This window comes from Hyposmocoma kahamanoa, unplaced genomic scaffold (assembly GCF_003589595.1).
Source record: "Hyposmocoma kahamanoa isolate Upper Pololo Valley unplaced genomic scaffold, ASM358959v1 192, whole genome shotgun sequence".
Lineage (NCBI taxonomy): Eukaryota > Metazoa > Arthropoda > Insecta > Lepidoptera > Cosmopterigidae > Hyposmocoma > Hyposmocoma kahamanoa.
In genome coordinates this window covers 5254801-5267854 of record NW_020653719.1, presented here as the reverse complement: position 1 = coordinate 5267854, position 13054 = coordinate 5254801, and the positions used below count along the sequence as shown (strand labels likewise).

Here is a 13054-nt window from a genome sequence, read left to right as displayed (position 1 = left end):
CACGCACGCACGCACGCACGCACGCACGCACGCACGCACGCACGCACACACGCACACACACACACACACACACATACACCCGCCCGTTTTTAGAAGCAATGTCATACACGCCCTACCATCTAACGGTGGCAGCCCACATAATTGAGGAGTGTCAGAACAAAAACTGCTAACTCACATTTTGACTAAGATCATTTATCCAACATGAAGAGCAAGTGCTAAATCCACCTTAACAATATGTTTCAAATACATAGATCTAAACACAATACAACAAATCCATTCAATGAGACTAAATGAAATTAGTATCAAAAATTGTCAGACTAGTTAGTTTTTCTTCTGAAGCTCCTCAATAATAAATTTAAGAAATTATAGTGGGCTACAGTTATACAACTGTTAGAATGGTATACAGAAAGTCATAATTAAAAATTGTTAAAATGAGTAACTTGTTATGTAAGACCCCAATCCTTATGGTGTCTATATTTTAATGTAGGAATATAACGTTGAATACATTACATTCTTAACTTCATTTTTCTAGAAATATTTTTTTTCCACATATATTTATAATTAATTTTTAACTGGAAGCAGAAGGGATGATATCTTACAACAACAACTTCATCAACTCATTATTCTGTTCCACTACAAGCATCGGGTCTCTTCATCAAGGGCACAATCTACCATGTTGGCATAATGAAGTGTTAGGAGACTTAACAGGTTTTTCAAATGCTGTGCACCTTCTTCAATGCATGTTTCATCATGATGTCTTTCATCACCGTTAGTAAAAGGTATTACTACTTAATATTCACAATACCCATCTTGGCGTCTTTTTACTTATATTGTCTACTTACCTGTTGAAGGAATAATCATAAAGCACTTTGTTCCTAATATGCTTTTCTGAGATTTCGTGTCCTGGGCCCACATTTGGGTCGGCACATAGCTCACATCGCATTTTGTATGTCTACAACAAATGAAATAGAATAAAGTAAAAAATCGTGTATAAATACCGTTGTAAAAAATAAATTCCATTTTTAAACAGAAACAAAAAAATCATATAATCTAAGTTTAACGAATAGCATGTAAACTAAAATAACAAGCTTAGGTACGTACATTTGTAAATCGATTCTCACTCATTTAATACCTACGTACATAAGCAACAAAACTATTGTTGAAAAAATTTTTTCAATTATCATTTCATAGGTAATCAGCGAGGCTCAATTTGCCGGTGCGATATTTGATTATAACTTAATTTTAGCTACCGATATAAGATTTTAGTAAAAATAAACTTACTTTAAAATACTCAATATCACAAGCGGCGAATTAAACAAAGAAAATACAAAGCCCGACGGTAACAGAAATGACATTAGAATACTTTGGAGAATACGCCTGCGCGCCACACGATACCAATGACACTTGAAATTGAATGAAACTTAAACAAAGAGTAACTTAAATGCGTTAATGTAGTAGATGTAGTAGATGTGACAAAAACGGCTTAATGTAGTAGATGTGACAAAAACGGCTGTTAGTCAATAATGAAATAATGAATTACTGTTACGCGATTAATTATTATTTTCTATTCAAGGGCCTTGGTAACACCACGGCAACACTGATTGTGTAACCTGTTATTTGTGGTTCAATCAACGTCAATCGCGGATAATGGCGTTAACCACAGACTATGGATGGCGTTAACGCAATGAAATCAAATCTCTGTTAAGCTATTGTTGCTGTTGACTACAACCATTAACCAATAAGCCTACACAAAATGGTTGTTTTCGGCACCAGTTGTAATTAAATTGATTGATATCATAGATGAATATACCCCATTGATATTAACTGCGTGTCGATTGGTGTTGGGTTATACAAAAATTTCCATTTGGTAAAAATTATATTTTTCAGAAAAATTATATTTTCCCCAGATGTTTTTCCAATATTTTTCTTTAATTTTCCACATTTGATGTTGCCACCTCAACACAAGTGGAAGTTATCGAACGAAAACGATGGAGGACGTTAAAAACGTTTTTCTTCGTTAGTGAAATCATTTTAAATTTCGTTTTTCTCTATGTAGGTTTTTGCTATACAAGTTTATTTTATATTTCACGCTAAATATAATATGAGCCTTTGAAATTATATTTTTCTAAATATCCACATTTTTCCAAATTTTCGAAATATTTTCCGGAAAAAATTCACCTATTTCAAATTTTACGGAAAACCCAACAGTACTGTCGATACCAAATACTTAAATCGACATTATTCCAATTGCATAAAGGCTAAAATAGTAGGTTCACTCGATATCATTGTCATGTACGCAAAACTACAAAACAGCGGAATAACAGGTTATCTGACACCAGTTTATAATAACAGTTATTGAAAAATCGCATAACATCCGTTACTGCCATGTATGTCTATTCTATTCTATGCCAGATAAGCGCTAATCGTAATTAATCTGTATGACCTCATCAATAGCACACCCCGGACACTCCATACAACGGTCGAAAATTATTCACCTACTACTACTACATACAGCAAGGCGCTATCTGCACACGCGTGAATGTGTGCGTGAAGTGGCAGGGTTACCTACCCATCACTTGCTCATACTAGATATGGGGAATAGAGTTTAATTTCTATCGCCGTGACAGTCGTTCCGGTTCCAAAAAAATCACAGTGCAAAATCATCGTGATTTTGTCACGACTGTTACTTCCGTAACCTTGTCACGCCTAGCGCCTATAACTTACATCACGATATATTGTACGGTGTTAGCCAGCGGCTTCAAACTTATAGCCGTTTTTTATAGAATGATTTGTTTAAGTTTTTAATCCCTTTGTAATAAGTTTCGATTCCATTCAAAAAGTTGATTTTCTATTTAATGTAATTTTGTTTGTTACTTATTTAATGCGAATCTTTGGATTGTTAAAAATAGCAATAAAGTATATGCAATTATATTTCTAGTAGAATACACAAAGTAGATTATACATAAATATAAAATACCAACTCTTCCTATAATAAAACAAATATACAAAAATATTTTACTTTGTTCATAAATAGGTTTATAATAACTGCAGATTTTTTTCATCCGCCTTTTCTAGTAGTATTAAGCATCTACGACCCTTCTGAGTGAGCAAAGAAAGTCCCTTTATTCTCATAAGGACAGATTCTCAATAGGACGGATTCTCAAGAAGACGGATTCTCATGAAGACAGATTCTCAAAAAACCGGAAATTGTACAGGTGCACGCAAAAGTATTTGAAATACGCCTCGGTAACATAAGTTTAACGTATGTCTGCATTAGGGATGTTACGGATGCAAAAATTTTGACATCCGCGGATGCAGATGCGGATGCGGATTATTAGAAGTTCACATCCGCGGATGCGGATCTGATGCGGATGCGGATTTGATGCGGATGCAGATGCGGATTGTGGGATTTTAAAAGGATAATTATATATTTATTTTTTGGCATAATTAATTGAAAATCAATTTAATTATAACTTTTAATTTATTAAATCATATTTTTAGAACAAAATAACTTGTGACAAAACAAAACTTTAGCTTGAACTTCAAGCAACAAACAACAACAACTATACAATATAATTCACCAATCTTTAACTTTAATTATTAAACAAAAAAATATGATTATGAAACTTCAAGGCTTGAAGTTTCATAATCATATTTTTTTGTTTAATAATTAAAGTTAAAGATTGGTGAATTATATTTAATAAATAGCAATATTGCAGCCTTTTCAGCTTCCAGCCTGTTTCTTAGTGGATTATATATTAATCCAGCTCCACTAAATAGTTGCTCGCTGGGAACACTGGCTGGTGGAGGTGATAAATATCTGCATGCTAATTTGGAGAGAATTTTAAATTCACAACCGTTGACTTTCCACCAATTAAGTGGATTTCCCTCTAAATCCAGTCTTTTTTTGTTACGATAAATAACTAATTCTTTGCGGAGAAGAATATCGGGGCTACTGTTGTCCGGATCTCCTTCACCTTCGTCTTCGCTCGATGAATCTAACATCATGGCAAGATCGCTTCTTAAGCAAGTCTTCTGACCCGTGCTGGACGTTCCTGGTTCAGGATCGAGAGAATCTTCCATTCTCATTCTTTTTGTTTTTTTCGCTGGCGACATAGGAGAATCAGTAACGGCAGGGTCATTAATCATCTTTATTATTTCATCTTTTATTTTTTCTTCGGTGACTGGTTTGAAAAATTTATGCTTGTAACGAGGATCTAAATATGTGGAAATGGCATAAAAGTTGTTATCTTCCAAAGAAGAAAATTTCGCTGAAAATTGTGATTTCAGGTTAGAGACTGCCAACTGAATAGCATCACTTTCTCGTGGTTTTGTTAAATAGTCGTCAAGTTTTTTCAAAAGCATTTGTATCATAGGAATCACAGATGATATGAATGCCTGAGAGCTACTCATTTCACGAGTAGCTTCCTCAAACGGTTTCAGTACTTCAATACAGCATTCTATTATTTTCCACTCTTCAGGCAAAATGGATTCAATGTTATTGTCATTGGCATAAAGACTTAATGCATCTTTTATCTTCAGAATACGCTCAAACATGTAGAACGTGCTGTTCCAGCGCGTCACACAATCCTGGAATATTTTAAGATGCGGTTGATTAAGTCTGTCCTGAATTTTTTCAAGTTGCTTTTGAGCAATGACTGAATGGTTGAAATGAGTACTAATTTTCTTACATTTTTGTTTGACGTCTTCTATGCTTTCCTGCGATCGTAAACCATGCCGAATAACAATTTGCAACTTGTGAACAGTACAATCTAAATCATTTAGCAATGCTAATCGCATTCCTCTTTTCATGTTAGAGCCTTCATCTCGTATTATGCAATGCACTTTTTCATTTGAAATATTCCATTCAGCAAGCATTGTGTTAAATTTTTCTGCAATGATATCACCAGTATGACGGTCATCAAAAGTTTCGCATTTTAACACAATTGACGATCGTTCAAAGTTTTCTGATACTCCATGACAAGTTAGGCTAAGTAAAGAAACACCTGAGCTGGGATCTGTCCAAATATCAGAAGTGAAGGACATGTAATGATATTCTTCAATTAGTTCTTTAACTTTTCCAGCGAGTTTTATATATAGCTCATGGCATATGAAATCAGTAAAAAAATTACGTCCTCTAAAATTATATTTCGGTGCTAACTCATGAATGAGACGACGAAATCCAAGTCCCTCCACAAAGTTAAATGGTAAATTTTGAAGCGCTATCATTTCGGCAATGAGTTTGTCAAGCTTTTTTGAATTAGGATTGTTAGTATCCCACTTCTTTTCTTTTTGTAGTACATCTTCTAACGAAAGCTGTTTCTTAGCTTGTTGCAACGGCAACGGAGTCACAATTGTACCTGTAAAAAATACATACAAAATTGAAACTAACTTTGGATTCTGGTTAGTGCTAAAAAAGCCTAAAAAGTGAATATTTTCACTAATACCTAGAACTATTTTTTATTTTAAATTGAATATAAAAAGTAACATAAAAATCATGTGTATAGTATAATAAATAACAACAATATATTTTAGTCACAGTATAATATAATAAAGTAAGTAATATAAAATAGCACCAAGTATAATTATCATGATTTAAATTGAAAACAGCAAATTATTAAAGAAATTAAATGAGTTTATCTAACCGTCACTAAGTTTGTAAAACATCTTATATTCCGTGATTTTCGGTACATACCTGCTTCATCATTTTTTTTCTTCAATTCCTTTTCTTTATTCGCACTTTGAAATAAACAAAACTCTTCCGGGTGTATTGATTTCAGATGATTTTTCAATGAAGTAGTAGTGCGTCCCTTCCGCGAGTAACTTTTATTACATATTTTACACTCCGACTTTTCCGGATCATTTTTGTCTATTGTGAAATAAGTCCAGATATTGCTTTTTAATGGTGGCGCCATTTTACTTTAATATTTATATCAAAATATTCTTTAAGTTCTACACAGTAAACACTCACTTTAATTTATTGACAATGAGAAAAAAATAAAGTCCGACCGAACTTTCGGACGGAAGTTTCGAACTGTCGCACGGAAGTTTCGGTCGGACTCTAGAAAAAAACACAACAAACAAAACCTGTCGAATCTTGTAGCAATTTGCGCCTTCCTATTCGTCAGTTACCGAATGAAGTTAGCAATTGTCAAAACAAACGCAAGGCACGTGCCACTCTGGCTCCGCCCACTTTCTTTACATGTTATAACTTGTTCGTGTGCATTCGTAAAAACTCCGCATTGATTGATGCGGATGTAAATGCGGATGCAGATGTCTGAATTAATGCGAATAATCCGCATTTACGGATGCGGATGCGAATATTCGTAACATCCCTGGTCTGCATGTTCCTTGCGCGTTGGTTACTTTTTGTATGGGCCTTTAAATAGTACTTTTTTTTGTCGTCGTGGCGATAATTGAGGATGCCTATCATTGAGGGATGCCTATTTCTAGCAGTGGACGTCTTTCGGCTGAAGTGATACTGATGATGATATCACAATATTTGGTCAAAATGTCAATCCACTGTTCCCAGGGTGTAAACAAACCGATACATCATAAATGGTTAATTTGTGCATTTATGATGCACGTGATCATTTTTTAAATTTATTTGAAATTATTAATTGATCCTTTTTTTCACAATACATAACATATAACGCATTATGGTGTGTCGGTTTGTTTCATCATCATCACACAGCCTGTATACGTCCCACTGCAGGGCACAGGCCTATGTATGGACCGTGGGTATCCATACACGATGCTTGTTGTTGACTCCCGGGGAATAGTGGATTGAAACAGCAGAGTAGGTATATGAGTAAATTGCAGTGGAAAGTGTAATCTCCTTGCTGTATAATTTGTTTTGTTACTGGTGATTTGATAAAACTAATTATTAAACATGTCATTGATTTGACATTGTCATGAAATATCTTGAATGTAAGCTAATTTTCCTATCTCTATGTAAAATCATTGATTTTTTTTTCAAAAATGGATAAAGCGGGCCCTAGTTCTGGAAAAATTAACATCGTGATAATTGAAGGAAATAAAGGTACGACTCAGTTTATGAGCTGTTAATTTTTATGAATATTCATTTACTGTGTCAGGACAGTTTTCCTATCGTCTCTGTTCCGTTTGGAGCTGTACAACATGTATTGATGGATAGAACTGGGGAGTAGTTCAGTTGTGATAGATCGGTTGACCGGACCATACCATACCTAAACTTTCATGTGGTAGTACAGTTAACCGGACAGACGATAATTCTTAGTGACCATGGGTACAGTCAAATCTATAGACAACCAAAAGTTTAGCTGTGGTCCTGTCAACCGGTATATCACGACTGAACCACGGAAAAGAAGCACCGAATGAAGTTTTTTACTTATTGTTATAGGTAAAGGCCGGTTATCGAATCAAGGAATGGTGCTTCTGCACGCTGGCCATAAATATAATTTTGTTAAAACAAATATGTGTGGTACAACTAATTGGCGATGCGTCAATAAAAACATTTGTAGCACTTCCATAACATTAACAGCTGATAATAAAGAAATTGTGAAAGAAGCTAAACATGTATGTTTACCAGATTATGAACGTAACAAAATTGATTTCACAATGTCATTAGCCAAACAAGAGGTTTGTCTTAATATGGCGCCTATACCTGAAATTTTTGAGAAACACTATTACAAACTTCATAAACAGGATTCTGATCATACATTTGGTCAGGGCGAAATGCTTTCCCCAGAGGAATTACCTACATTCAGTTCAAAAAAGGATACGCTGTATCGGGCACGCTATAAATTTTTAAATGTAAAAAAAAGTAAATTTTTGCGACCCCAAGATGTGCAGTTGCCAGACAGTTTAGTAAGTGATTTCTTTTTGTATGACGATGGTGTTGAAGAGAAGATTATAATTTTTGGTACTCGACTGGCAAAAGCAACATTGAAAACAGTTGATATTGTGTACGTTGATGGAACGTTTAGATGTTGCCCGATTCCTTTCTATCAGCTGTTTTCTGTACATGCTGACATTACGCATGAATCAGGAACTGTGTGCTTTGTGCCATTGTTGTTCGCTTTGTTGCCCAACAAAAGCCAAACTACATACGAGAGACTTTTCAAAATTTTAAAATATCAATTTTTTATGAATATCAGCACTTTCAAATGTGACTACGAACTGGCTATTATCCAAGCGATAAAGGCAATATATCCTGACATTGTAGTAAAGGGTTGCTACTATCATTTTACAAACGCAGTTTGGAAAAAGTCGAAATCGATTAATTTTAGTTCATCCAACGAGGGTCGTAAATGTACTCAGCTCTTTTCCTTATTAGCACTGTTGCTAGCGTCGCTTATACCGGAGGCGTATCTGACATTATGTGAATTAGCTCCTAATACTGAAGAAAGTACACAATTCCAAAATTATTTCTCGAAGCAATGGATCAATCTTATTACGAGAGAAGTTTTCAGTTGTTTTGGCGAGAAATTTCGAACGACAAACGCAATCGAAGGGTGGCATAAAAGAATTAATTCTAGAATTCCTAAAAGGCCATCGATGCTTTATTTCATCATGCTTTTGAAGAAGGAAGCAAAACTGTCGGACATAAAAATTGTCAGAGGGTCCTTTTATTGTGCGGGAAAAAGAAGGAGAAAAAGTGACATTTTAGTTGACAGAAAAATTGAACAGATTGTATCTGAATGTGTACGGAGTGAAATATCGATCTTTGAGTGTTTGCAACGCCTTGCGATACTAAGACGTTTTGACGACGACAATTGACAAGTTATTAAAATAATTTTATCTCTATTTTTTTCTCTTTTTCTCCTTACGTGTACTGCTGTTCTTTTGAGAATCTGTCTTCATGAGAATCCGTCTTCTTGAGAATCCGTCCTATTGAGAATCTGTCCTTATGAGAATAATGGAGAAAGTCATCCTATTTCATTCACTCCCATCGCCGAAATGGCCCGATTTAAAGAGAACTACAACGAGTGGCGCGTTCAGTCACCACGGAACGGAGATCGCGCATCGTATCAAATACGTATGTCGTGATGTGAGTGACGGGGATAGCTATTGGAACGGAGGAACACCTATGTGACTTTGGAACGTCGTTCCTTCGGAACGAGTCACGGTGATGCTGTTTGACGGCGGATCATCATGATTTTTTCATCGTGACGTTATTTATCACCCACCTCTAGCTCATACTATTACGTTACGTGGCCAGAGCGACAACATAGCGAAAATTCTAACGCGAATTCCATTATAGAATCCTAATAATTACACATGTTCATTACGTATTTATATCGATATAATATTATATTTTTTATTAATTCACTAACTAGAATAACATTGCAAATTTATTAAAAAATATATTAAAAGCACTTAAAATGTTACATTGTGGACAGGTAGCTTTAACTAAGGTAACCAAAGTATTTGAAATTGCGTATTTGGATACGCCATAACTTCGTGAGCTCGACAAGGGTTCTTGCCAACATTGCTTGCAAAAAAGCCAACTTTATCATTACCAAGTTAATAATTAGGTATATTCACTACGTAATATTTATCGGCAATACAAATTGAAAATTGTAGAACCCTTGTCACAAACTACTAATACAAGAACCCTTGTCTAGCTCACGAAGTTATGGCGTCTTATTATATCAATATAATAAATATGTATTATATATTACTCTGCACTAAAGAAAACAATAACTGAATGAGACTCAGACATAAGTTTTTTTACTTACTTCGTATTGTAAGAAATTAAATATCCAAAATTAGTTATTCAAATGCTATTTATTTATTCAATTTTACTTCTATCTCTAGAGCACAAACATTATTTTTTCTTTTCCACAGAACACTATGTCTTGACTCCATTAGTCGATAAACGGAACAGCCTGCCCCGCGCTAGTTAATATCTTTTTTTTTCTACGTTATAGATGGCTCCTCAATCGCCATCCGCGCGAAACATCTTTCCCGTTTCTCGGCTTTAGCTACAATCTTTTACGTAAATTTAAACCAATCATTTCAAGATCAATCAAACACCACAATTACAATTGCGAATTAACATGACAGTAAAATGTTCTTTAACAAAACTTAACAATTAAATAGTACGCAATCGAATATATTTACGGAATCCATTATTGAAGGACATTATCAACTAAAGAACTTTTTTTTATAATTCGGTACAAAATCCAAGAGTTATTGATTAATAAAATACAAATTGTTATTAACCGTAATACGTTTTTTTAAACAAATTATATTTTTTTAAAACACCTCTAGTCTAAAATAATGTCAGGTTAATATTCTTAGATTCCGATAAAGATGGCTCCACTATCGCCATGCGCGCGACAACATATTTCCTGTTTTTTGAATTCAGCTACAATCTTTTAAATAATTTTAAACTAACCGATAACATACGAAAATTACAATTGCAAATTAACATGACATTTTTTTTATAAAATCTGATATTGAAGGTCATTATCAAGAACGAACTTTTTATTACAATTCGGTATAAAACACAAGAGTTATTGTATTTTAATACTATTTAATATATTATTAAAATATAAAAGTTAGTAATACACACATTTTTACACGAATCATGACAGTATCATCTTTCAAAAAACGAAAGAAACTCCTCTCTTTATTCCGTTTAGATGATTATAAACAGACGTACACAGCAAAATTCACGACCATTATAAATAGTAACGTAAAATGATGTTGTATATAAACGTACAAATTTCGTAATGAATAAATGAAAACTATATTCGAACATCAAAGCCTTGTACTCGTTCAGTCAATGTGACCGTCAATGTGCGGGGCGTGGTGCGGTATCTAAAGCTAGGGAGGGCGGAGAGTGTCCGTTCTCATTACTTATTTGTTCTCTGTCAATAGTTCCCGGTATCGTTCACAATTCGGTCAGAATTTGATTCAGAATCTACATAGTTATTAAATTTCGATAGTTTTTGTTACTAATATTAATATAAATAAGTTTTTTTAACGATAATATAAGGCGTTGTTCGGGGATTTTTCTTATAAGGGGGAAATACCAATAGTTTTTTAATACAAATCCGAAACGAATGTGTTGTCTAATCGTTAGAAACTTATCAGAAACATCGATCATCATATGATAAAACCTAAGGACAAAACACTCACTAAAAATAATAAAAGTATGTGACAATGTTCTTAGAATGTGATATAATAGATATACCTAGTGCTAGTGCTGATCACATGTTAATCATACTCTCAGATTACAAAACATTTGTAATCTGAGATCATACCTTTATAGCGTGCGTAATTGTGCGCCTGAGTTGTCTCCTGTTCTCACACGCCTGTACCGCCTCTCACTTGAGACTGGTGTAGTTCCCAGGTCGTGGAAGCTTGCAAACGTGCAACCAGTGCCGAAAAAGGGAAACAGAGCTGACCCTGTCAATTATAGACTTATCTCACTCGCTTCCATACTTTGCAAGACTAAGGAACGCGTAATCAACAACTGTCTCCTCTCATACCTTCTAGACAACGACCTCCTCAGTGATCGCCAGTACGGATTCCGATGAGGGCGATCTATTAGGGATCTTGTGTATGCCTGTCACATATGGAGCGAGGATATAGTAAAGCAAGGCGAAGCACTTGCAGTGTCTTTGGACATTTAAAGTTTATATCACGGAGAGTGTGCGATGGAATTACACGATTTAATTCCGCCTTACCCCTTTCCATCACCGGTGGACTAGGCGTAGGCTTGGGTTCCACCCCTATGTTGTGGATATTCCAAAGTTTCTCACGACGCGTTATACTTCCACATTTATAAGGCGAACGGCTATGGAGTGGAATTCCCTGCCTGCAGACTTGTTCCCTGAACGTTATAACTTGAGCCTTTTCAAACCGAGAGTGAATAGGCATTATTTAGGTGTGTCGATCGTCGATCTCATCGTCACTTTCCATCAAGTGAGATGGAGGTCAAATGTGCACTTATAATTTATTAAAAAAAACTTACTAATCTTGGCAATCTTTCTCTTGAAATGCTGCCGACTAAAAAGATATTTTATTGTTCAAAATGCTATGTATATAGGTAATATAATTATGCAGACAACATAAGAGATGACATGCCCAAGAGCTTTAAAAATTTTAACCTCATTGATGTTGAATGAATCCATTTATTTAGTTAATGAGTGACATCCGGCAAATGTATGTAAATACCTACATACGTATTCTTTGGGCAGAAGTTTGTTTGGTCTAATCATGTTTGTAATACCGTTTGTTTTCCATATAATTTAGATTGCTGAAAATTCGTTTCGACAAAATTACTATTCTTAGATAAAATTGTACCGCCATATAATTTTACCATACAGCTTCAAAATTCTGGACTGTACTGCTGTGCTGGTGCACAGCAAGTCCACTTACTTAAGTATTATGTGTAATAATACTTAAGTAAGTACATACTTAATTTTCGTCATACCATTGTGCTATTTTTTGCTGTCATCTGAAATGTAATTTAAAAACAATGGTCTTGAGTAATCAATACATAACTTATAACTAATCGAGGAGAGTACTAGAGCCTGTTTTTTGTGTGTTTGCATTACCTAGACGGTACGACCACCTCCAGTAGGTTTAGGTTAGTATATGATAATGCCGTATGAGCCGAGAGACCATAGCGAGCGTGTCGCGGCAGCGGCCGGCGAGTGCCAGGGGGTCTACTTTCGATCTCTGTCCGATACAATTACTGTCAAATAAGTAATATTCGACAAAATTAAAAGACAAGTATCAAGTATGAAGCTTCATTCGCATCACGCGTCTTTTCATTTGGTCAAGTATTGCTTATTTGGCAGTAATTGTTTCGGACAGATGTCGGACGGAGATCGAGAGTAGACCCCCAGAGCCGAGTTTGTTTGCATTACCTAGACGGTACGATCCCCTCCTGTAGGTTTAGGTTAGGTTAGTATATGAAAAAGCCGCATGAACCGAGCGAGCGTGTCGCGGCTGTGGCCGGCGAGTGCCAGAGCAGAATTTGTTTGCATTACCTAGACGGTACGACCCCTCCTGTAGGTTTAGGTTAGGTTAGTATATGAAAAAGCCGCATAAG

At 35.2% G+C, this 13054-nt stretch overlaps 3 protein-coding genes across 4 annotated transcripts in view; 1 reads left to right on the top strand and 2 right to left on the bottom strand.

The window, feature by feature from the left end:
• Nucleotides 1-1367, bottom strand: part of LOC113226535 (RNA helicase Mov10l1-like) — a 50498-nt gene extending 49131 nt beyond the window's left edge. Inside the window, exons 1-2 of one of the 2 annotated variants that reach the window (XM_026459187.1) lie at nt 1282-1367; nt 843-952 (exon numbers count right to left, since the gene is read on the bottom strand). In XM_026459187.1, the coding sequence (XP_026314972.1) occupies nt 843-943 (101 nt within the window). In that variant the 5' untranslated portion in view covers nt 944-952; nt 1282-1367. The remainder of the gene's footprint in view (nt 1-842; nt 953-1281) is intronic. The other variant, XM_026459188.1, reaches the window with a different exon arrangement.
• A 1890-nt stretch (nt 1368-3257) lies between these two features.
• Nucleotides 3258-6346, bottom strand: LOC113226670 (zinc finger BED domain-containing protein 4-like). The gene is made up of 3 exons (XM_026459391.1): nt 6307-6346; nt 3718-5360; nt 3258-3362 (listed from the first exon to the last, which is right to left on the bottom strand). The coding sequence occupies exons 1-3, from the start codon at nt 6344-6346 to the stop codon at nt 3258-3260; spliced, it is 1788 nt and encodes a 595-aa protein (XP_026315176.1).
• A 16-nt stretch (nt 6347-6362) lies between these two features.
• Nucleotides 6363-13054, top strand: part of LOC113226669 — an 8714-nt gene continuing 2022 nt past the window's right edge. Inside the window, exons 1-2 of the mRNA XM_026459389.1 lie at nt 6363-7042; nt 7382-8389. Coding sequence (XP_026315174.1) covers nt 6982-7042; nt 7382-8389 — 1069 coding nt within the window. The 5' untranslated portion in view covers nt 6363-6981. The remainder of the gene's footprint in view (nt 7043-7381; nt 8390-13054) is intronic.

Excerpts from the sequence above, each read along its gene's own strand:
- LOC113226670 (XM_026459391.1), bottom strand. The coding sequence starts at position 6,346 with ATGCAGACCAGGGATGTTACGAATATTCGCATCCGCATCC. Across the intron at positions 5,361-6,306 it reads GAATATTCGCATCCGCATCC|GTACAATTGTGACTCCGTTG; the intron begins GTAAATGCGGAT and ends TATTTTTTACAG. Across the intron at positions 3,363-3,717 it reads GGCTGGAAGCTGAAAAGGCT|ATCCGCATCCGCGGATGTGA; the intron begins GCAATATTGCTA and ends CATCCGCATCAG.